We start from the raw sequence: 25,407 nt of genomic DNA on the forward strand, positions 1-25,407 counted from the left end.
CTGATGGCATTCCTCCTCTCTTTTCCTGCAGTAGATACTTTTCACGCAGAGAGGAAGCAGTCGGGGGAGCCTTGGAGGCGGGTCGCCATTTTCTGGAGTGACTCTTCCTGCACTCCCTCAAGGGGTGGGGTGAAAGGGTGGATGACCCCGTGGACTAGTGGGGACTAGGGAATGTCCCAGCCTGGGTGGCGTCGTGTTTGGGACATGTCCAGGCGCCATCTAGAGGGGGTGATCAGCATAGCAGCCATGCCAGTGGAAAATGCGAGCAGTTCACATGGCCTGCAGGTCTTTGAGAGTTCTATGTAGAGGTCTGGCCACCGGGAAGGTCCAGTGTGTTTCTGGCAGATCACTGTATTACCCTGACCATGTAGTAATGAAGTGTGCTTCTGTCTCAAATACTTTGATGAAATATTTAGCAACAGGAGAGCCGCAAGTGGGTTCGTAAGTCTCGATATTGATTTGAACATTGACTTTCTGATCTATATTTATAGTGTCCAAGGGCCAAGTAACTAATCTAACTATACTTGGGTTATGCCATAGACACGACTCGGAAGAAACTTAGGTCCTGAAAGCAAATAGTTTTCTTTTGATCTAAGTCAAGATCCTGCAATTCCACGTGAAATGAGCCAGGTCCATGTTTGCACCAAGGAGCTGGCATGAGGGCAGCTCAGGCCCAGCCCCGGAAGAGAGCAGTTCCCACAGGAGTCATGGTCCTTGTTATGGTCTCTGCCCAGGACCGTGGGGGGACTCCTGTATTTTTCCATTTGATGCTGGTTGGGATGCAGTGTGACGCTGTATGGCTTCGTTTGACGTCGCCGCAGAAAAGCTTTTCAGAGGAGTCCCAAGTACAGTTTAAGACAATTTATTAGAAGAAAGAGACACACTCAAGGGAGAGCATGGGTCCTTGAGAGAGGGCATGTGCTTGCCTTCAACAAGAAGCTTTGCAGACTTTTACAAGCATGATTAAGTAAACCATGAGCTAAGAGTGATGGGCTGCAGGCATCTGGCCATGAGTTTTGATGACCATTTCTCTACCTTCTAAGGTTACAAAAACCTTCTAAGTAATTAATGTTGTTGCCTGGCTAGATTGGGACTTTTCTCAGCACATCATGACTGTGTTTGGGGTACGTCCCCATTGCTTCTCTGATTTGTTGACTGGTAGAACCACATTCCAGCCCACGAGGTGGTCTGGTCGGATGTGCCTGGTCGGATGGGTGGAGGTCATGTACGGATAAGAAAGGTGACCATAAGCCGGGCTCGGTGGCTCAGCCTGTAATCCCGCACCTTTGGGAGGCTGTGGTGAGTGGATTGCCTGGGCCTGCGGGTTTGAGACCCGCCTGGGCAGCGAGACCTCATCTCTACAATAAATAAAAAATCAGCCGGGCGTGGTAGCGCGCGCCTGTAGTTCCAGCTACTTGGAAGGCTGAGGCAGAAGGATCACCGGAGCCCAGCAGGTTGAGGCTGCTGTGGCCGGGAGCGGCCACTGTACTCCAGTCTGGGTGACCGAGTGAGACTCCAACTCAAAAAAAAAACAAAAAAAACTATTTTAATTTAACCTGCCATGAGAAACTTACCTATTTCTGTCAAGTGGGTACTGAAGAACCCACCTCACTGGCGTCTGTGGAAGAAAAGCGGAGCACATCTGGTTGTCACCTGTCTGCGAGGGATGGAAAGGATGAGATCTTTTAGAACCAAGGAGGCAGTCAGCCATTTTGCTCAATTACCAAGGGAGTCTGGGCACAGAGCCTCAGTTCTTTATCTCCTAGTTGGCTAGACAAAAACCTGGCTACCACTCGCTTGATCTTACTTTATAATTAAGAGAAGGTGAGAAATGCAGTTTCCTCTCTGGTGTTTGCACTTCGATTTCCTTCCGTGGGGTATATTTTCATATCTGTACCCCTGCTGTGGCTGGACGCTGACACGCCATGCACACTAGAGAGAGAAAGCAGTCAGTACCTAGGTGACCCTTCATGGGTTAACTTCAGAGTCACCTGATGATGGGGGCGGCGGGGCGTGGTAAATCCTGGTTTCCAAAGTGTTTAAAGAATCCAGTCAGCATAAAAAGAAACAAAACAAGAAAAAACTCCACATGCTCCGAATCTTTCACAGCACTGTGTACTGTCATTCACTCCTCACTGAGGTCAGTATTATCATCTTTCTCATTCAAGAGTGAGAGCTTGGGTAGTGAGAGCTGGTGTCAAAGTTCCTTCAAAGAGTAGGGAGAAGGCTGGGTGCAGTGACTCATGCCTGTAATCCCGGCACTTTGGGAGGCTGAGGCAGGAGGATCACCAGAGCCCAGGAATTTGAGACCAGCCTAGGCAACATAGCAAGACCTTGTCTTTCCAAAAAAAAAAAAAAATAATTTTTTTTAAATAGCCAGGCATAGTGGTGCATGCCTGTAGTCCCAACTACTAGCCAGGTATGGTGGTGCATGCCTGTAGTCCCAGCTACTCGGGGAGGCTGAGGTGGAATGATCTCCTGAGCCCAAGAGGTTGAGGCTACGGTGAGCTGTGATCTTGCCACTGTACTCCAGCCTGGGCGACAGAGTAAGACCCTGACTAAAAAAATAAAAATAAAAATAAAAACATAAAAAATAAGGAGAATCACCCTCCACCCTACTATCTTTCTTTTTGACCAGAAGAAATTTAGATAAAATGACAGTTTGCAAAGATTGAGGGAGAATTTAACCTTTTCCTCCCATGACTCATGGGGTAGCCTGAGGAAAGAGCATAGACTTTGCAGTCAAGAGGTGTGTGCCTACAATTCTGTGGATTCTTCTTTCTGCGAACTGATCTTGGGCAAATTACTTTACCTCACAGGATCTCAGTTTCCTACTAGGAAATATATGGATAATAATTTGAAAATGACTACACGAGCATTTAGTGACTGGCACCTACTATGCTAGAGTTCCAGGTACAGTTGGGGGGGTTGTGCACTGTACAGTCTGCACATCTCTATAGGAGGTGCCCAAACAAAGACTCTCTAGGCTTTGGGAAGGACTCAGAAAGCACAGGATAATTTGAAGATTTTTTTTTTAATCACAAAAGGTGTTTCATTCAAAAAGCAAAAAGGCGCTCAAACACCAGCACCCCCTGTTCAGGAAGGTCAGAGGTGGGGAGGGGACGGGGCAGGAAGGGGAAAGAGGGAGATTCCGGCTTAGCGTCTTGGTTGCCTAGCAACGGAGGCGCGGGAGGAGCTGACGTGTTTGCGTCTCCATGGTGACAGCCTGACCCGCCAAGGCGAAAGGAGGCGATGGCGAAGGACTTGGAGCCTGGATGTGAGTGGCCCGCAGCGGCCTGTGCTGGGTTGGTGTGTGCTTGAAGTCTGATCGCGGAGGGACCGGCACCTCTGAACCCGCTTGGAAAGTGCAGACCTATTGCTGCGGATCCGCTCCAGGGCTTAGGGCGGGATGAGGATGCATGGCCCCCTCAGAGAATCGGTCACAGCCTGTCAAGTTAGGAGGTGGTGTGTGAGTGAGCGCGTGTGCACAGCGTGTAGGGAGCGCGGTGTGCGCGCGCACGTGAGTGTGTGCATGTGAGCGTGTGTGCACAGCGTGTAGGGTGCTCGGTGTGTGAGCACATGTGAGTGTGTGCATGTGAACGTGTGTGCACAGCGTGTAGGGCGCATGGTATGTGTGTGCAAACGTGTGGGTGTGTAGAGCATGTGCTGTGTGTGCATGGCCTTTCCCACCACACGCTGTGCATGTGTGTGTGTGCATGTGAACATGTGTGTACAGTGCATGGGTGTGTGTGTGTGTGCACATGTGGATGCGAGTGCATGCATGTGTGAGTGTGTGCATCGTGCTGGGTGTGCAGTATGTAAAGCGTAGTGTGCGTGTACTTGTGTGTACAGCCTGTAGAGCATTGATTTGTGAGAATTGCATTTCCCACCACACGCTGTGCATGGGAGCATGTGTGTACCGTACATACAGTGTGTGCTGTGCTGCATTTCCCACCAACACTGTGTCTGTGTGTGTGCATGGGCACATGTGAGTATGAGTGCATGCACGTGTGAGCGTGTGCAGCATGCAGGTCATGTGTTGTGTGTGTGTGAGTGCACAGGTAAATGTGTGTGTGTGTACATGGTGAGTGTGTGCAGCATGAAGGTTGTGCGGTGCATGTATGTGCACACGTAAGTGTGATTGTGCACTGTGTGTGGAGCACACGTGAGTGTGAGTGGTCTCTGGATGAGGAGGAGGAAGGAGGAAGGGCAGGTGTCCAGCTGCTCATCAGGGAGTTCCTTAAAGGCGCTGAACTGAAGAGTTCCGTGGCCCAAGCTGTGGTACAATCCTTGTAAGGAACCCCTGGCACAGAACGTCCTTCCTCCTCATGTGCGACGACTAGTCTATGTCCTTCTCTATCTGGCCCTCTGACCCGTGGCAGGGTTGTTGGTGCTGGTGTGTTGGACGCTCCTGGGAATTCGCGCCCAGGTCTTCTGACTCCATAGCCACTGGGTTCCCACCCCACGTCTGCATGAAGCTGGATGATTGGGAGGGCGCTAGGTGGAGAGAAAGTTGTTGGATGGAGCGAAACAGTCTGCTTTATAAACTATTTTCTAAACATTGTTATTTTATCTAGTTGCAATGCATTTAGGACTGTTTACATTCAGGGCAGTGGGCAGGCTGAGGGCGTGGGCCCTGCAGGCAGCCAGCCTCCTGATCTTACACGTTATTTAAACCAGCTGAGCCTCAGTTTCCTCATCTGCACAATGAGGGTGGCAATTGCACCCTACCTCCTGGGCTGTTGCCAGGGCTAAACGCATGTGTTTGCATGCTGACTGGAGTAGAGAGAGGCAGCTATTAAAAAAAATGTATTTCAGTCATTGAGAAGTACCTTTTTCCTTAATATACAGATGCCCCTCAGCCGTGATGGGCCCATGGCCAGATGTGCCCATCTGCTGAAATATCAAATGTGGAAAACACATTTAACACAACAAATCCACCTAACACCACTGCTTGACCCAGCCAGCCTTGGGTGTGTTCAGAGCACTGGCGTTAGCCCACAGCTGGGCAAAATCATCCAACAAAAGGCCTGTGTTAAAACTAAGCGTTGAGCATCTCATGCCATACACTGAACACTGAGCTGAGCATAAAAAGCAGAGGGGTCTGTGGGTCCTGGGCACACAGTTTCTACTGAATGCCCATGGTTTTGGCACCGACAGGAAGTCAAAAAAATCATATATGGAGCCCATTGTGGATGGAGTCATCTGTCTAAGTAAAGGGAATGCACCTGTCCACCCTGTAGCTGTGGGAGGTGTCACTCTTCCCTGTGACCTGGGGTTCCCAGGGAGGCTGGGTTGGGCTGGGGGCCTGTCCCTGCTGGCAGGACCCTCTGTCCTTGTAGCCCCTCAGGTCCATCAGGCGGCTTTACCCCCTGCCTGCCAGCCCCCACCCCCTGTGTCACGTCTGGCAGGTCACCCCATGGATCTGTTTTTCTCTGCTGCTGTAGCAAACGCCCAGGGGCAGCACAGACCCCTCACCTGGTTCTGTGGGCAGGGAGGCCGCCTGGTTGGGCCGACCTTGCTCAGGCCTCACTGGGCTGGGGTCAGGGTATGTCAGGACCTGTTTCTCTCTGGAGGCTCCTGGGCCTGCCTCAGCCACATCACACCTCTCTGTTTCCTTTTTGCTGTGAGTCAGGTTCTCTGTCACCCAGGCTGGAGGGCAGTGCCAGGATCATTGCTACTGCAGCCTCTACTTGCTGGACTCAGGAGATCCTTCCTCCTCTGCCTCCTGAGTGGCTGGGACTACAGGCCCACACCACCATGCCCCATTAATGTTTTGATTAATTGTAGAGTTGAGGTCTCACCAAGTTGTCCAGGCTGGCCTCGAACTCCTGGACTCAGGCATTCCTCTCTCCTCGGCCTCTCAAAGTGCTGGGATTACAGGTGTAAGCAACCATGCCAAACCAACTTCTGCTGCTTCTTACAACGGGGATGAGCCTAGTTACAGATGGGATTGCCATGGGGATGGGTGACAGATGTGTGGACACTGGTACATCTATGACTCCTGCAGGCTCTGGTGGACTTTGTTTATCAACCTGGGGCCAGCACTCAACAGGCTCTAGTCACAGGGCAGGTGGTGACTTTGCTGAGCTCATGATGTCAGTGTATTCATTCCTCCAGAGCTGTCTATTTTTTATATTTGAATTGGAGTCTCACTCTATTGTCCAGGCTGGAGTGCAGCAGCATGATCACAGCTCACCACAGTCTCGACCTCCTGGGCTCAGGCAATCCTTCCACCTCAGCCTCCAGAGTATCTGGAACTACAATTGTGTGCCACTATGCCCAGTTAATTTTTGACTTTTTTTTTTTGGTGGAAACATGGTCTCTCTATGTTGGTCAGGCTGGTCTCAAACTTCTGGGCTCAATCAATCCTCCCACCTCAGCCTCCCAAAATACTGGGATTACAGGCATGAGCCACCACCCCCAGTACCATGGGGCTCTCTGAAAAGGTTCTGTGACAGCCTAGCTACCCTTTGGCGTCACAGTACACAGTGTCCCAGAAAGAAACCCTCTCTCATTGTATTGGAAAATGCCATCTAAAAGGGGCAAATGTGGGCTGACTCATGTTCTGCCAGAAGTGTTTAGTTAGGTGCTGCCTGGGTTGCCGACCTGGAGCACAGATGGAGACGCTCTGTGGTGTCCCTGGTCTAGGCTGTATGCCTCTTTGCCCGCAGTGACACCATGTGGGTGTCAACCAACCATTCTATACGAGCCACATATTTCAATTTTGCAAAGGAAGCAGCCGTGGTCCAGAGAGATTATGAAGATCTTCACTCTCATAGTCTGGAAGCCAACTCGAAAGACTGGTTTCTCCCCTCTTTATGTCCCAGGCCATGTGCTCCAAGAGCTTCTCCATGGACATGGGAGAAGCACAGGCCTTGTGAGAAGGGACACAGGGTCCCCTCAGCATACACACAGCTTTCACTCTGGTGGAGGAAGGGGCGAGTGACTCGTTGGTCACTAAGGTGTCACATCAGCAATGCCTGAGTCATCTTACTATTAAGGGAGAAATAATTCCCCCCAACACAAACCCTTTATTCACTCTCTAGACTGTCATGTAAAGTATGTCGAAGGTGTCCGTTGGCTGGACGCCGTGGCTCACACCTATAATCCCAGCACTTTGGGAGACTGAAGTGGGAGAATCACTGAGGCCAGGAGTTCAAGACAAACTTGGACAACATAGCGGGACCACATCTTTACAATAAACAAATAAATAATCAGCTGAGTGTGGTGGCATGCAACTGTAGTTCCAGCTACTGGGGAGGCTGAGGTGGATTGCTTGAGCCCAGGAGGTTGAGACTGGGGTGCTCCGTGATTGTGCCATTGCACTCCAGTCTGGGTGACAGAGTGAGTCCCTGTCTAAAAAAAAAAAAAAAGACATTTTTAAGCACCGTTATTAGAAAATTAGAATGAAAAGTTCATACTTTCCTCTTAAAATCTTTCCAAATAGCGTAAGAAACATGCTGTCGCATTATAATCCTCTGCCTTCTTTCTCACTGGCTGGAGGGTCCTGGGCTTTGGGACTGGATGGACATCCTATGACCTGGGTGCCCTCCTGTGCTGATGCACTGCCACCGGCATGGGTTTCTTGGACCAGGCCCAGGCGTGCTCTCCTCTCTCTGGACACCCCTCTTTTGGGTGGCGGTTGTGTCAGCTCAGCCAATGCACAGGGCCGTCCTACTTGGAACTAAGCAGGACACTGTCACCTTGTTGTCCTTTCTGAACAGTTTACCTGCCCTGGAGGCACTGTGAGACACGCGGCATCAAGACGCTGTGCAACCTTGGGAAGCTTCTGAATAGACTTCAGAGGGACCACAGAGACGATGTCTATCGCTACACCTCAGGACACCTGAATCCCAACAAGCTCTACCGGCCCCCTGAGACCATCTTACGCCACTGGCCCAATGCCAACAGGCCCAGGGGGGAGCGCGTCCCCAGGGTAGGAAGGCCCCCCGACAGGAAGGTGGCAGAGATGAAGGCGGCCTTAGCCCACTTCACCATCCACACGGCCCTGGTTCCCAGCGACTCCCAGGATACGCCGCTGTTCAGGTACCTAAACCCGCAGGCCCCTCTGTCCCACGCTTCCAAAGAGGATTTCCTCCCCGAGAAGGCTTCCGAAGGAGAGAAAGAGGAGGCCCGCGAGGCATCTCCTGCTTCGCAGAGGCGGGAGGAGCTGAGGCTGCCGGAGGTGAAGGTGCTCAGAAGCAGAGGCCCTGTCTCCAGCCGCCAGTGCACCACGCGGCCCCCAGGCAGGGATGAGTACCAGTATATCAGCTCCTACCTGACTGGAGTGACCAAGGCAGACATGTACAAGAAGTTCTTGAGTTTCCAGAAGGAAGTGCTTGCCAAGCAAGATCTCCTGAAGAACGACTTCACCGGCAGTGAGGCAGCCCGGGGCTACGAGAGGAAGCTGGAGCAGGTGAGGGACTCACAGGACCACCCACTCGTCCTGTGCAAGGAGTCCAACTTCTGAGGGTGGGGCCCCTTCCCAGATGCCTTATGGGTACATCCGGGTAGAAGATAGCAGGGCCTCCAAGCACCAGGAAAATCAGACATGACCCATACATAGTAACAGATAGGGTGGCTGAAGGGAGGTCACACGTGGACACGTGGTGAAATGGAAGGAAGTTTGTCATAGAAGGCGTTCAATGCCATGTGACAGAGACCATAAATACAGGGTGTATGGAGTGACAGAGGGCCTGAGAGTGGCTTCCTATCCAACCATGGGGAGCAAGGAGAGTGGGGAAGAGTCGCAGGTAAGATCAGTGCAGGAATCGCCCAGGTTTAAGGAAGATGCTGGGTGACCTGGAGATCTGCTTGGCTGTGAGGAGAGCTGGCTGTCTGAGACATTACCTAGAGAGTGGGGGAGTTGAGAAAGAGAAGTGAGTGGCCCACTCATGATGGGTCAGGAGGAAGGGAGCAAGGATCTTGGGGTGATTGTGAGGCACAGAGGAAGCCCTTGGGTACTCCCCTTGGGTACTGGGTTCAAGGGAGTGAATGAAAGAAAAAAAAACAAAGGCTATCTTGGGTGACTTAGTAAGCAAAGATCCTCAGCAGCTGGTGGGCAGGGCCAAGACACACTGGTTGGCCACCTATTTCGTGGAGACCAGGTGCCTGTGTGGTGGCAACTGTCCTCTACCTGGCTCCACACCCTGGGAAACCCTGCTCTGAAAGGAAAAGGAAGGCATTCCAAAATGGGCCGGTTCTGTTTTCCCTCCAGGAACTCCAGAAAATATGCACGTGTCACCCCCAGCAGCTCCACAGGCTGCAGGTGTTTGGAGACGTCTTTGAAGATATTTGCAACAGTTCTTTGATATTTGGTGATCTCTTGAGAGAAGTTAAGGTAAGAAAGACACCTTTTCTGCATAACAGTGGAGAGTGACACATGATGTTCTGCACACGCAATCTCAAGCCTCACAGAATCTCTGCCAAGTATGACCATGGTCCCCTTTCTACAGACGGGGACCATCATTCCCAGATGCTCTAGTCATCTGTCTTCAGTCACATAAGTCATAAAGGAGCGGAATAAACACCCCATTAACTCAGCCCTTAAGCCCAAGTCTTCCCACGAAAACTTCCTAATCATATACCAGGGGTGCCAAAACAATGTAGACACATTTTAAGTGATGTATGTATCACTTTTTGAAGTACTTTTCAGAAGTGTCTGGACACTGATGGGAACCATGTTGAGTACCTCTTGTAATTGCAGAGATCAAACGTGATTTGTATTCATCTTTTGTTGTCTGTATATATTGAGTATTACAATTTCAATACAGTTTCTTCCCTTTCTTAATATGTGTGTAGATTTTTGGCACTCTCTGTGATATATAAACCTTTATAAGGGCGCACATGTTATTTTATGTGAATCTTATGAGATTATAGGTGTGCTGTAATTTCATGATGAAAGTGACCATACGGAATCTGAGTTGACATATTGTTTAAAGATCATGCGATTCTGCCACTTCCTTCCTCTCAAGGAGTGTTTCTCCATGGAGACACAGTGACCTGTTCAGCGATGCTCTTGTCACGAGACGTTCACTTTGGCAGGTCGGCAGGACCGATATTCAGTGTCCGTGTGGCAGGAGACAGTATGTTCTCTGTGTCAAGGTGTTTTATGGTAGTATTCTGAGTTGATCCATCATTAATGCTCAAATAGACTTCAAATGTGGTGCATTTTTTTTTTTTTTTTTGAGTCTGGATCTCATTCTGTCACCCAGGCTGGAGTACAGTGGCACAATCACAGCTCACCACACCCTTGACCTCCTGGGCTCCGGCGATCCTTCCACCTCAGCATCCTGAGGAACTGGGACTACAGAAATGCACCACTATGCCCGGCTGATTTTTTTATTTTTATTTTTATTTTTGTGGAGATGAGGTTTTGCTATGTTGCCCAGGCTGATGTGATTTTATAAACATTAGTGCATATAGTGTTTAATATATTGTAGAAACATTTTAAAAAATGTTTATTTTATTTTAAAATTGGGTGTATGTGTGAAGATTTGCTAAATAGGTACATTACGTCATGGTGAAGTTTGGGCTTCTGATGAACCAGCTGCCAGCCCCCTGCCCTGTGGTGAGGTCTGAGCATGGGACTTGGTGGGTGGTTTTGCAGGGTGTTTGTCCCTCCATCCTGCTCTCCCCCTTTTAGCAGTGACCAGTGTCTGCTGTTCCCATCCTCGTGCCTGCCCATGTGCACTATGCTACATAGGAACATTTTACATGTTTTATGTGAAATGATCTAAACTGACACCCTTAACTTTCTTATTATTCATAAATACAAAATCTTGTAGTGCCGTCCCGCAGCACATTTCCGATGGATTTTTTGTTTGCTTTTTGACAGGGTGGATATGAACTCTACATGGCAATACTGCTGGAGTCTCAGCCCACGGCACAGTACAAGGTGACAGTCCTGAAGAACCTGAGTGGGGCTCGTGTACTCATGGCTGCATAAGTCATGAGCAGTGGATACACTCTGAATCCACAAAGCCCTGTGTGTGCCCAGAGTTTAGAATACTTGTATTATACTTTAATTAATCATTATATTATATATAATTATAATACACTATACACTATAATTATATAATATACAATATATAATTATACATTATTAATTGTATAATTAATTAATTTTTTATTAGGGTGGGCTTTATACTAGCTTAAGGGCATTACTGATAAAGAACTTCCCTGGGCAACCTGTTTGGGTCCCCTCCCACTGTGGGAGCTTTTCTGTCCTCTCAGTAAGTCCTGCTTTTAAAAAAAAAAGAACTTTCCTTTAGGTTGGCATAGTATTATTTGCATTCCCAAATCATGACTACAACTAAATATTTATATAACTATATAATATATATAACTACATATATGTTCTAGGATATATATATATATACACATATACACACATACATACATATATACACATATTTTTGTGAATATAAATAATGCTATATATGAGCATATATAAACATATATACACTTTGAAAATATAAAGAGTGCTACATCAATAATTACAAAACCCATTCTTCTCCTGGAGAGAAAGCCACATGAAGGCCAGCATGTAGTAAACTGCTGAAAACCCACAGCCTATTCATTTGACAGGTGATGACCTTCCAGGTGTTTCTTTCAGAGTTAGGATATAACAGGGGATTATTTTTGTAAGAAAATATGCGATAGGAATAACTTTTTATCACTTAAAAAAGAAAAAAAGCTAACACTAGCTGAGATGACTATGACATTTTAAATTCAATGAAGTGCCGGGCTCGGTGGCTCAGCCTGAAATCCCGGGCCTTTGGGAGGCTGAGGTGAGTGGATTGCCTGAGCTCGCGGGTTTGAGACCCGCCTGGGCAGCGAGACCTCATCTCTACAAAAAAAAAAAAAATATCAGCCGGGTGTGGTAGCGCATGCCTGTAGTTCCGGCTACTTGGAAGGCTGAGGTGAGTGGATTGCCTGAGCCCGCGGGTTTGAGACCCGCCTGGGCAGCGAGACCTCATCTCTACAAAAAAAAAAAAAAAAAATCAGCCGGGTGTGGTAGCGCAAGCCTGTAATTCTGACTACTTGGAAGGCTGAGGCGGAAGGATCGCCAGAGCCCAGCAGGTCGAGGCTGTGGTGGCCGGGAGCGGCCACTGCACTTCAGTCTGGGCAACGGTGAGACTCCAACTAAAAAAAAAAAAAAAAATTCAATGAAGCTTAAAACTTGTATCCATTAGGAAACATAGTTTCTTTATTTGTATATTAAACATGCATTGCAAGAAGGTCAAACTTACTTTGTAATCCAACTTCATATGTGAGCATCCTTGTCTTTGTTCTGAGCCTTTTCACTGAGCAGAAAAATAAGGATTTTTTTGTTTGTTTTTGTTTATGGATATAAGTAAAGCTTCCAGTTGGGGAGCTACACTGTTCCCTATTCTTGAGACTGAGTCCAAAAGTACCATATATATCTGTATCTTGCTCAAACATCAGAATGAAAATATTCCCAGGCTTTCCATAGGGTCTGGATCCCTCTCTCTATCTCTGAAAACCTGCTAGTCCATCATTGGATGAGGCTGAGGTCTTTGTTGCTGCACATTTGAGAACAGCATTGCTTTATATATGCATATGTAGTAATTACGCTAATAATAATTTCTCACTAATTCAGAAGACATGATTGTGGTGCTGATAAGAGTGTCCCCGAAGCACTTTATTCAGTATGTCCTCCCCTCACACAGACCAACAAGGACACGCCCCCACTATATAAAAAATCTTTTGGAAAAATGAAATCATACAGTACTGAAAAGGGTATTTTAACCAGAACTTCACTTGATTAGTCACCTCTCCCCCAAAATCCCTCCTTCACCTGAATCCTCCTCAATTGACCTGTTTTAACTAGAGTTTGTATTTTAACCGAGAGCATCTTGAATACATAATCATGACTAAGAAGGAAAGTTCTCACGCCCTTCTGGTGTGTCTGTCTCTCCCTTTATGTGCCTGACCCTGCCTAGGCTCTGCTCTCTCAAGTCAAGGGACTGGAGAAGAGACCTGTGAAAACAGCTGAAGTGGATGGAGCCAGGGAGGAACTGAGGACGCTTGTGAAAGCCATTAAAGCAGCCCTGGAGCGTAACGACAAGTGAGCTAGAATGGCCCGACTGGATCTGTGTTTGGGTTATACTTACTTAACAAGATCTTAAAACCATATGGCAAGCATACAGTTACACTTTTTTTCTGTTTTGTTGAGTGTGATGTGCTGCTTTGCCAGCATCATACCTGTCATCTGGGCATTTCCATAGGCTATCACTTATGTGACTAGTATATTCTGCTACATATGGGGTTTGCATGGAAGGAGTTTGGGGAGGTTTCTGAAGGAATTGCAGATCTTCTTTCGTGGTTCCCTGAAAACTTATTGATAGTTGAGAAGGCTACAGATCTAAGGCACCTTATATGAATACCCTTATTATTATTTTTTAACTTAAAAAATAGCTTGTAATATGAGTTTTCTGTATAGTCTTCTAGGGTCAAATCACAATGGAATGGGATTTATTATTTGTAAGAATGAATAAAAGAATGATTAAAGTAACTCTGAAACACCCACAACATTCTCAAGAAAATGACAGAAAACCCCCAAATAACATTTTCCTTTAGTGTAACAGAAAGACAGAGAGCTGTTGCATTTTGCTCTAATTTGGTCTTGAGGTCTGTCTCACAAAAGTGGTTCTAAACTCTAGCCTAGCTGTGACAGAGATCCTGGGGATTTGGTTGTGGATGTTTAGTGTGCCCTTAACAGGATATGTTTTTATTCTGGCCTGCCGGCCTGATGCCTAAGTGTCTGACTTGTGACCAGATGTCCCTCTCACAAGACATTTGACTATTACTGGCAGATGCCCTTGAGGATCTTGGTTAATATGTATCCAGTTTATTCCTACAAGATAGCTGATCTCTAGGAAAACCCTGGCTGGGGGAATTGTTAGGATCAGGTGTGTGAGTCAGGTGAGACATGGAGGAGGTATACAACATCTACATGAAATAATAGAAGTTTGTTACTTACAGATCCCAAAGAAGAGAGGGCAGTACACTTCACAGAATTCGTAGAAAGGGGAGAGATGTCAGGAACTCCCTTGACCAATCAGCATGTAGGGAATGAGGGAAAGAGAGAGAGGACCTATGGATCAAGGCCTTTATTTGGGTCCACAGTGTTACCCAAGCAAGTTTGCCAGCAGAGAGTTCTAACTGGTGGGTTTAGGGCAAGAAGACTCAAAATCTGTGGAGTGACACGGTGACTAAGAGGGGGTTACTGTGGCACATCTACAAAGTTCATGAAGACTGTGATTGTCATTGGAATGAGCCAAGTAGGTTGTATCTTGCTGTCCCATGGTGGGGTCACCAGGAGGTGATTGTAAAGGCAAATACGGAGGGATCCTCCAAAAAATTTGGAACTTGTTTATTTAAAAAATGTGTATTTATTCTTACATGTTTAAACTTCAGTCATCTTCAAAGTACTCTCTGTTTGATGCCATATACCTATCAAGATGCTTTTTTCACTGCTCAAAAGAGTTTTTGAACTCATCAATTTTGATGTCCTTTAGTGCTTCTGCTGTTTTTTGTTTCACCTCTTCCACATCAGCAAAACTTTTCCCTTTGAGGACTTTTTCATCTGGGGGAAAAAAAAGTCACTTGGGGCAAGATCAGGTGAATAGGGAGGGTAGGGTATGGGGATCATGCCTTTTTAGGTCAAAAATTGCTGAACACAGTGTGGTGTGGGCAGGTGCAATTGTAAATCACACATCATGAAGTGGGCAAATACATTGAAAGAATTTCCAAAAAAATTCAGTGAAGTCGGATGCAGCCTCTCACAATAACACTAGCTGCTATTCTGATGCCAATGGCTTCTAGAACACTTACCTAGCAAGGGAAGCCTGTACTACAAGGGATCTTACCTCCAAAAAGATGATTTGTTTTTTTTTTCGGTTCCCCCCTGGTATCTGGGTTGACCACTTTGAGAAACTGGGAGGAGATAGAGAACCTGAAACTGTGTCAAGTGTGACTGAGCCTTGCCTCTGGTGTGAGGTTAAATTTGTATTCAACATGGATACTGAGGCAACACAAATTGCCAGAATCCAAGATAAATAAAAATAGAAAAGTAAGCATCAAGTGCCAGTGAACCATTTTTCATGCTCCTGCTGTAAGCCTTTTTGAGAGCAAGTAAAGTCTGGGGAAAAGTTAATGGAAGAGAGAACAGTGGAGCTAGTAGAAGGCCTAAAATTGTCCTAGAAGCACTGCCAGAGAGAAAATCCACCTAAGTGAGAAAGCTACAGGAATATCCTGGTAAGTTGATCAAAACACTGACTGCAGGGAGGGAACTTGGGAATGAGTATGGAAGGGGGGAAACAATTCTGAAATGATAATGATGTGAGTGAGAAGAGGATTGAAGGATTGAAGCATGCTTTGAACTGTTCAATGAAAGTCTAAAAAAGAGCAAGAAAGGCACATTTAGAATCCTGTAAAAGAAGAAAATCAGAGTGCACACAATCTTCTCCGTACCCTCCTTTTCTACCTCTTCAAACAAGCTCTCCAGTAATAACAAAACAAATTAAAAAAAAAAATCACAGAAGCACAATAAGCCAACAATAAAAAGCATAGCATAATTTGCTACGCTAACAGAAAAGTGTCCTTTTGAATTAGGAATCTTGCACACTACTCCAAATCATTAGCCCTGCCTGCAAAAATTTGTAGTGGTGTAGACAATGTTTATATGTACAAACTACTATAAAAAGAAAACAGAAAAGGAGAATCCAAACAGCTTAATTAAAATCCCTGCAACCCCTCCCCACCTGTGCATAAAGAAGAAGACTATAACAGAGCATTTTTAACTAAATTAGATATTATCAAAATGACATTTCAGGAAGTGAAAACAATCTGGATTCATAAGTGTAAAAAATAACTACAGACATTAAGAGTCAAAATTATAAGTCAAGACTAAATTATAACATGTTTAAGGAAGAATAGTTTTGAATGAAAATATAATAAAGGTCATTGGAGAAAATCAGGAAAATATCTAAAAGAATGAAAAGGAGACAAAGAAAGAGTTAGAAAATGTAGTTGAAATAGGAGACAGGCAAAGAATATCCAATTCACATATAATTAAAGTCCCTAAAGAAGAAAAGCAAAGCAATAGAACAAAGCATAAGTAATATTTGAAGCTATGAAGTTATATTAAATTTCTGGAAACTAAATGTAATGTACATATTAAAAAGGCTGTTATCATCATTATTAATTGATTGATTCCCCATTCCTTAAACTTGAAAGCCATAATACTACTCTGTTTCTCTTTTAATCTGTGATAAAATGAGCGAATGCTTGTCAAAATCGTAAACCACTAGGTCATTTGTAGACATGTGACATTAAGCTTTTTGTGGTGTTGATGTTTTTAACGAAATCACAGTGTTTTCCCAAGTATATGTGATACCTATTAGACTCCTCTTTTCTCTTTTAATTTATCAAAAATAAGAGAGTTGATTTAATTTATTTTGAACCAAGAAGAGGCTAGAAAGAGTTTTATTTTCCTTCTTTTTAAATTTCTCATATTTTATTTTTAATTAAGTAGAGTGGAGTTTTTAAATTGCATCTGTGGATGGAAGCATAATGCACAGGGAACTTGCAAAGTGTATTCCAGTAAAAGTAAGGACTTTCTAGAACTCTTGATTTGGTGTTTGCCTTTGAGTGTAAGATCCTAGTTATTTTTTGTCTTCTTTCTTCTTAATAATTCAAATCACAAATAATATCAATAAACATACAAAATAATTTATTTTAAATTAACTAACTTCTTTAACTAATAACTTATGCAATCTTGTTTAGAAAGTATTATTTTGTTTGTTTAACTTGGTAGACTTAGACTTTCATTTATAAACATCTTCAGATTACCTGTTGTGTTAGAAAATAAGATCAGTTCTATTTCTCAATGAAAAAAAATACTTGTGGCATCAAATAGACAAAATAGAAGGGTGCCAATGGAGTTCTAATAGTTCACTAATTTTTACTCTCAAATTGTAGACTCAGAAGTGAACTAGAGATGGAGCGTGTGTTGCTGCAGTCTTCTAAGGAGCAATCAGGCAGGTGACCATGTGATGATGGACCTCTGACCATTCTACTTTGACCATTGCATGAAGAATCTTCAAACTTGCCCCACTGTACATGGCCTCTTGACATTAGTCATTTGGAGAAGTTATTCAGAGAGTTTATTCGATTTTATTTATCTATTTTTTCTTATGATGCTCTGTAGTTATAAGGTAAGTTTTAAAATTTAATCTGAAGCCGGGCTCGGTGGCTCAGCCTGTAATCCCGTGCCTTTGGGAGGCTGAGGTGAGTGGATTGCCTGAGCCCACGGGTTCAAGACCCGCCTGGGCAGCGAGACCTCATCTCTACCATAAATCTAAAAATCAGCTGGGCGTGGTAGCGCATGCCTGTAATTCCGGCTACTCGGAAGGCTGAGGCGGAAGGATTGCTGGAGCCCAGCAGGTCGAGGCTGTGGTGGCCGGGAGTGGCCACTGCACTCCAGTCTGGGCGACAGAATGAGACTCCAACTCAAACAAACAAACAAACAAACAAACAAACAAAAAACAAAATTTAATCTGAAGTTGATGAAATGCCTTAACAATACAAGAACACAGTGGATCTCTTCAGAGTTTCTTCCAGGGTTAGGAGTCAAATTCCAGTTTCTGTTGCTTTGGGTACCTCTGGGTATTTAGTTTATCTGTATCCAGACACAACATTTGCATGGTCTTGTTATTCTCTAAGAACTTTGTGGAACATTGAATTAATTCAGGATCTCTTATGTAGAGAATTGTGTTAAGTTCTGACTAAGATATTTGGAATAGTCCTTAAGAAAATAGACTAAATGATATAAATATCATGAGGAAGCAATGAAGGACTAAAAGTTGTTTATCCTAGAGAAAATCTCTCAAAATATGTGACGGATTTTAGAGGGGTGGGGTGGTGAACCATTGCTCAGCACATCCATGTGGGTCTGAGATAGAGGAAGCTCTGAAATTGAGGAAGTGGAGCTTGTGGTTTCCAGGATAACAGGATCCAAGACGGAGTCCATGCTGGTATTCGGAACCTTTAGACTTCTATTTCCAGCTCAAAGAAGTAAGTGTTTTATAGTCAACAACACATCTTTAAGGCTATTCACATTTGGGATGCTCTGCATCTTGTGAACACGTTGTCAGCCTCTGCCCATTTCAGTCATCTGCTTCAAACAGTGAGTGGATGGTGGGGCTTGCTGGGCTGTGAGTCTTCCTTTCAGGTGATGTGGCTGGTGGAGACTTGAGAGTCTTGGATGTCATGTCAGCTAGTTTCCCTCACAACCACGTGCTCTTGCCGCTCTAAACTTGGTTATTTGACTGTCGTAGTCTCAGCTGCCTACCTGTTAAGTTGGGGTGAAAATAGAACTTCCCCCTTCCCTCTGAGGTTTGTCATGGCATGTGGTAGTCACTGCCTGTTGCCTCTTCCTCTTTTTAATATCACTTGTGAGGAAGTATACGTGGTTTATAGGAAATCAATTACATTTTATGAATTTTATAATAAATGGGTATTAAAATTATCTTAAATTTACATAACTTAGAATGTGATTAAATACTCTAGATAAGTTTGACTAAGGATCTTTTTCATTAATCTTGACTTCTTCTCACTGATGTAGTTAAATGCCATTTCTCCTCTAAGCTTGCTAAATAAAGAAATTATATTTCTTTCCCCTCAACATCCTTTAGGATAGGCTCTCAGATCTAGCCTGTTTTAAGTTTTTAGCAGAACTTAGCCTGAAAGGTTCTTGTTAGAGTATTTTTTTTCCTTCTGCCTGGTTCTTCTTTCCTTCCTACTAGCAACATGTGTGTTATTTTCCCTGCTGGATGTCTTTGCAAGAGTTTCTTGTTGCTTGGTTCTCTTCCCAGCCCCTCACCAGTTCTCCATCCGGGCTGGCTCTCTGCTTCTCTTTTTACCCCTTCTGAGGGCTCAGAAGTTGATTGATTCCCTCTTTCTTGTGCCCCATGGTTCATTCTCTGTAGGGTTCCACTCACAGACAGGTTGTGAAATGAGACCCCAGCTTGGTGGTTTTCTGTTTCCTTGCTGTCTCTTAAAACAAGCCTGTCATTAAAAAACAAAACAAATGTGTAAGGGCTTTATTGCTAACCACTAATAGAAAAAGAAAACAAAGCAAAAGATAAAGATCATTTCCCAGATGCAGTGACTAACTTTCTAGAAGTCCAACCAAATTTCCTTCATATTTGACCTGGCCAACTATTTCCAACACTCTACTGTTGTGATGGAAAAAATCATCAGGTGCCCATTGTCCTTCCTGCTTTATTCTTTCCCTAAAGGATTCTTTCTTTCAGGACCTCTCTCCCCTAACCATACAACTTTTTTCTGTGGAATTTCCTCATTTTGATTCCGCAGCTTTCCTCTTTAGTTATTTCTTGGGGTAGAAAAGGATGAGAATGGAGTTCACTGGCCTGACCTGCCCTCAGCTGATTGTTTTAGGCTGAAACCCTCAGTTCAGGTTAAGGTGGAAATCAAATACTTTGTTTTGTAGTTTTCCTCAGAGTTTATGTCGAAACTTAAATATAGCCACTTCTGTCTCCTCAGGTAGTTCATCATGTGTTTGCTTAACTAATTCCCCCAAAACCTAACCTCATGGTTTTCCCTTCTAAATTTAGCAAAGTTCAATGATGGCAATGACTTCCATCTTGTTTACGATCTACCAATAAGTATTACTAATCTTTCCAATTGCTTTTTTTTCCCATCAAAGAGGAATAGTTGTTCTTTCTAAAAGCATTGGGTCTTACCACTCTAATCTGTGTCTAACTGTGCTCATTGATAACAAATCACCCTTAGTGGGTCATGATGACTCTTTCTTCTTTCTGTATTCCTTAATTGTTGACATTCTTTGTAGTCTAGCATGTCTTTAGCGTAGTTCATATGTTTTTAGTTCTACATCCAATTTTCCTTCTAAAAACTTTTTTCTTGGATTGAGATCTTTATATCCACATGCCCACTGGACGTGACCTCTTTAGTGTCCCACATGCCCAAGATTAAACTCACCATCTCTTTCTCTAAATTGATATCTCCCTGACTCTTTCAGTGGATGGTGTCACCAAACACATGGAGGTGCAAGTCATAAAATATGTACTAGGTGTCTTTCACTGTCCTCTTTCTCAGCCACTTCTAGGACAGCTTGGAATAGTGGCCAAGTTGGATTCTAGCCAAGCTCTTTCTTACTTGTGTGCCACAGTGAATTCATTATTTCACTCAGCTACAGCTGAGCTAGAACCCAGGGCTGTTTTGATACCTCCCTCTCCTCTACATCCCAGATCCAGTCAATGACCAAAGGCGTTTTTCTTTTTTTTTCTATTTCGTAAACAGTTTTTGGGTCTCTCCACTTCTTTTTAGACTAGGGATACTCTCCTGATCTGATCAACTTGTTTAAATGATTGCAGTAGCTTTCCCACAGTTCTTCTTGATCCTAATCCTGCTCCTTCTGATCCACTTTCTGTACTGCATACAGATTGTGTCTCTCCCCAGAATAAAAGGCTTCAGCAATACTGACTGATTTCTTCATGTAGGTGATAAGGCCTTTTCAGATCTGACCTTTGTTTCCTTTCTAGCATCAACCCTTGATTCTGTCCTCTGGTCCCTCCTCACCCCCTTCTTCTTGTCTAACTTCCATTCATCCTTCAGGTCTGGATTTAGCCACATGTCTCTGGCAGAGCCATCCCTGGGTCTTGTTGGATGCTCCTCTGTCTCCCCACACAGCTTTTACTCCCTCACTATCACTGTCCTGTGTTTCTTGTTGGGTCTGTACTCCTAAAATAAAATCTCTGGAAAAGGATGTGGGTCATAATTCACCACTGAGCCTTTCCACCTAGCCTGGTGTTCACACAAATTATGTATTCAACAGATACTTATTGATTATATGAATAAATTAAATGAGAACTAGCACCATTTTTAGATTATTTTTATTGACATGCTTGGAGCTTTAGTCACATTATATGTTACAGTTATAGATAGTATAATCTACACAATATTTTAAATAATATATGATGATATTGATAAGAGCTGACATAATAAACACAACATTACTTTGCCTTAAAAATATTTCTAGAATTGTCTGAGAAAAATGCAATGGATGAGAAGCATCTTACTCTTATTCAGAAGGTTGAAAAGAAGAGATGTGAAATACTTGACAAGTGGGATGAAATACAGGCTCTGGTAACAGAAATTAAAACAACTTTGGTGCATACTGGAATTTCAGATATCACTGAGAATAGGATTAAAAGTGTAGAGGTATGCAACTTACTTATTTAAGTGTTTACATTCCTCCATTGCTTGAGGAATGCCTGGGCAAACATGTGAACCAATTTAATTTTGTCAGAGGATAAAAAGAATCATGAAATTTTGTTCAAATATATTTTTATTTCAAAATTTATATAGTAAGTAATTATAATAATTAAGAGGGTTATCTGAGACAACAAAAATGAAAGTCATTAAAAATTCTGTAGAACTCTGTTAATGGTCAAAACCTCATTGATATTTGTGCAGAATCTGACTCAACGTAACTTTTAATTATAGTTTATAAAAGGAAAGTGATTATTATCTTTTCTTATGTTTATGTTATTACATATATTTTTCCAGAACTACTTTTTAAAAATTTTATTTTAAAATTGTGAGGTACAATTCAGGGTTAGGTATACAAATATTCATTGTGCAGCTACTCTTGTTGATGAGGTGTGCCCCCCTTCCCCAGGCAGATTTCGACTACTGTCAATCCCACCTTCCTGCCTTCTCCCCACCCCCGCAGTTTCCCACTACTGTCAATCCTTTTCTTATAGTATTATGGTAGTTGTTCAAGGTCCACTTTTGAGTGAGAACATGTGATATTCAGCTGTTTGTTTCTGTGAAAGATTACTCAGTATTATAGACTCTAATTTCCTTCAGGTTGCTGCAAAGTTCTTAATTTTGTCCTTTTTTATGGTTACATAATATTCCGTTGTGTATATGTACCACATTTTTAAAATCCAGTCCTCTTTTGATGAGCGGCACAGTTGGTTCCATGTTCTGGCTATTGTGAACAATACAGCGATAAACATACGTATGCAGGTATCTTTTTTTTTGAGTTGGAGTCTCACTCTGTCACCCAGACTGGAGTGCAGTGGCCGCTCCCGGCCATCGCAACCTCGACCTGCTGGGCTCCAGTGATCCTTCCGCCTCATCCTTCCGAGTAGCCAGAATTACAGGTGTGCTACCACGCCCGGCTGATTTTTTGATTTATTGTAGAGATGAGGTCTCGCTGCCCAGGAGGGTCTCGAACCTGCGGGCTCAGGCAATCCACTCACCTCAGCCTCCCAAAGGCATGGGATTACAGGCTGAGCCACCGAGCTCAGCACAGGTATCTTTTTTACAGAGTGATCTGAGTTCTTCTGGGCATATTCTCAATAGGGGGATTGCAAGGTCATATGGAAGGTCGATATTTAGAACTTTTGGGAATTGCCACGCTGATTTCCACAGAGGATGTACTAGTTAACACTTGCACCAATGGTGTAGAAGTGTTCCCTTTTTGCCACATCCTCTCCAGCATCTGTTATTTTTTGAATTACTGATGATGGCCTTCTGACTGGAATTAGGTGGTATCTAGTGTAGTTTTTTTAAAACATATTTTTTGTTTTAAAATTGTGGGGTACAGTTAAGGGTTAGGTATACAAATATGCATCGTTCAGGCACCCTTGTTGATAAGGGATGTTCCCCCATCCCCAGACAATATTGACTACTGTTAAACCCACCTCCCTTCCCCTCCCTGCCCCCTCATAGTTTCCTGCCACTGTCAATCCTTTTCTTATAGTATTACAATAGATGTTCAAGGTTCACTTATGAGTGAGAACATGTGAAACTCAGATCTTTGTTTCTGTGAGAGATCACTCAGTATTATAAACTCTAGTTCCACCCAGGTGGCTGTGAAATTCATGATTTTGTTTTTTTTTTATGGCTGCGTAGTATTCCATCGTGTTTATGCACCACATTTTTTAAGTCCAGTCCTCTTTTGATGGAAAGCATGGTTGGTTCCAGGTTCTTGCTATTGTGAACAATACTGCAATAAATACGTGTGCAGGTATCTTTTTGATAGAGTGATTTGAGTTCTTCAGGGTATATTCCCAGTAGGGGGATTGCGGGGTCATATGGGAGGTCGATATTTAGAGCTTTTTGGAATCACCACACTGCTTTCTACAGAGGTTGCACTAGTTTACACTCCCACCAACAGTGTAGAAGTGTTCCCTTTTCACCACATCCTCTCCAGCATCTGTTATTTTTTGTTATTGATAATGGTCATTCTGGCTGGAGTTAGGTGATATCTCAGTGTAGTTTTAATTTGCATCTCCTTGATGATTAGTGAGGTTGAACACTTCTTCATGTGTCTGTTGGCTGCTTGTATGTCTTCTTTTGAGAAGTGTCCGTTCATATCTTTTGCCCACATTGTAATAGGGTTGTTTGTTTTTTTCTATTCAGCATATTTGAGTTCCTTGTAGATCCAAGATGTTAAGCCTTTGTCAAATATGGAATTGGCAAATACTTTTTCCCAGTCTGTGGGCTGTCTCCCTGCTCTCTTGATGGTTTCTTTGGCTTTGCAGAAGCTTGTCAGTTTAATGAGGTCCCCCTTGTCTATCTTATGTCTTATGGCCCATGTGTTTCGGGTTTTGTTCAGGAATTGGATGCCAGTTCCAATTTCCATAAGGGTGTGTCCTGTATTTTCTAAGGTTCTTATGGTTTGAGGTTTTATATTTAGGTCTCTGCTCCATTTAGAGCTAATTTTTGTGTATGAGGATAGACAGGGGTCTTGTTTGAATCTTCTGCATGTGGTCAGCCAGTTTTCCCAGCAGCATTTAGTGAATAGGTTCTCCTCTCCCCAGTGATGGAGGCTTTGTCGAAGATGAGTTGATTGAGAAATTGAGTTTTTGCTTATGGAATCTCAATTCTATTCCATTGTTCTATATGCCTGTTCCTGTACCAATACCAGCTGTTTTGATTATTGTGGCTTTGTAGTAAAGTTTGAAGTCTGGCAATGTGATACCTCTTGCTTCATTTTTTTTTTTGCTGAGGATTGTTCTGGCTATTTTTGATTGTTTGTGTTTCCATATGAATTCTTGTATTGTTTTTTCTAGCTTTGAGAAGAATGTTGCTGGTAATTTTTTTTTTTTTTTTTGAGTTGGAGTCTCACTCTGTTGCCCAGACTGGAGTGCAGTGGCCACTCCCAGCTACCGCAGCCTCGACCTGCTGGGCTCCGGCTATCCTTCCACCTCAACCTTCCGAGTAGCTGGAATTTCAGGCATGCGCTACCACACCCAGCTGAGTTTTTGATTTATTGTAGAGATGAGGTCTCGCCGCCCAGGCGGGTCTCGAACCCGTGGGCTCAGGCAATCCACTCACCTCAGCCTCCCAAAGGCGTGGGATTACAGGCTGAACCACCGAGCCTGGCTGTTGCTGGTAATTTGATGGGTATAGCATTAAATCTGTAGACTGACTTAGGTAAGATGGACATCTTCACAATGTTGATTCTTCCAATCCAGGAGCATGGGATATTTTTCCACTTGTTTGTGTCATCTTTGATTTCTTTGAGTAGTGTTTTGTAGTTTTCATTGTAAAAGTCTTTCACATCTTTGTTTAGGAAGATGTCAAGGTATTTCATTTCTTTTGTGGCTATTGTGAATGGGATTGTGCCTTTTATTTGGGTTTCTGTTTGTTTATTATTGGTGTAGAGAAATGTGATTGTCTTTTGCACATTTATTTTATACCCTGAGACTTTGCCAAAGTCTTTTATCAGTGCAAGGAGGCTTTTGACAGATTCTCTTGGGTTTTCAAGGTACACAATCATGTTGTCTTCAAAGAGAGATAACTTGACTTCCTCTTTTCCTATTTGGATACCACTGATCGCCTTCTCTTTTCTTATTGCTCTAGGCAGGACTTCCAATACTATATTGAACAGGAGGGGAGAGAGTGGGCATCCTTGTCTTATTCCAGTTTTCAGGGGAAATGGTTCCATTTTTTGTCTGTTTAGGAGTATGCTAGCTGTGAGTTTCTTGTAGATGGCTTTTACTATTTTGAGGTGTGTTCCATGTATGCCTAGGTGTTCCAGGGTTTTTATCAGGAAGGGGTGCAGGATTTTATCAAAAGCTTTTTCTGCATTGAGTGATATAATCATGTGGTTTTTGTTCTGACATCTGTTGATGTATTTAATTACATTTATTGTCTTGCAAATGTCGAACCAGCCTTGTATCACAGGGATGAAGCCTACTTGGTCATGATGGATGTTTTTGAGATGTGTTGTTGAATCCGATTTGCTAGGATCATGTTGAGAATTTTGGCATCTATGTTCATCAAAGATATTGGCCTGTAGTTCTCTTTCCT

General features: G+C 43.8%; 1 protein-coding gene across 1 annotated transcript in view; it reads left to right on the forward strand.

Annotated features, from left to right (window-relative positions):
- The first annotated feature begins 7,747 nt into the window (after positions 1-7,747).
- The window catches only part of CUNH6orf118 (chromosome unknown C6orf118 homolog), a 27,935-nt gene continuing 10,275 nt past the window's right edge, over positions 7,748-25,407 (forward strand). Inside the window, exons 1-6 of the mRNA XM_008074002.1 lie at positions 7,748-8,419; positions 9,221-9,343; positions 10,841-10,900; positions 12,972-13,096; positions 17,014-17,072; positions 21,116-21,297. Coding sequence (XP_008072193.1) covers positions 7,973-8,419; positions 9,221-9,343; positions 10,841-10,900; positions 12,972-13,096; positions 17,014-17,072; positions 21,116-21,297 — 996 coding nt within the window. The 5' untranslated portion in view covers positions 7,748-7,972. The remainder of the gene's footprint in view (positions 8,420-9,220; positions 9,344-10,840; positions 10,901-12,971; positions 13,097-17,013; positions 17,073-21,115; positions 21,298-25,407) is intronic.

This window comes from Carlito syrichta, unplaced genomic scaffold (genome assembly GCF_000164805.1).
Source record: "Carlito syrichta isolate Samal-C Ts95f unplaced genomic scaffold, Tarsius_syrichta-2.0.1 Scaffold316264, whole genome shotgun sequence".
Classification (NCBI taxonomy): Eukaryota; Metazoa; Chordata; class Mammalia; order Primates; family Tarsiidae; genus Carlito; species Carlito syrichta.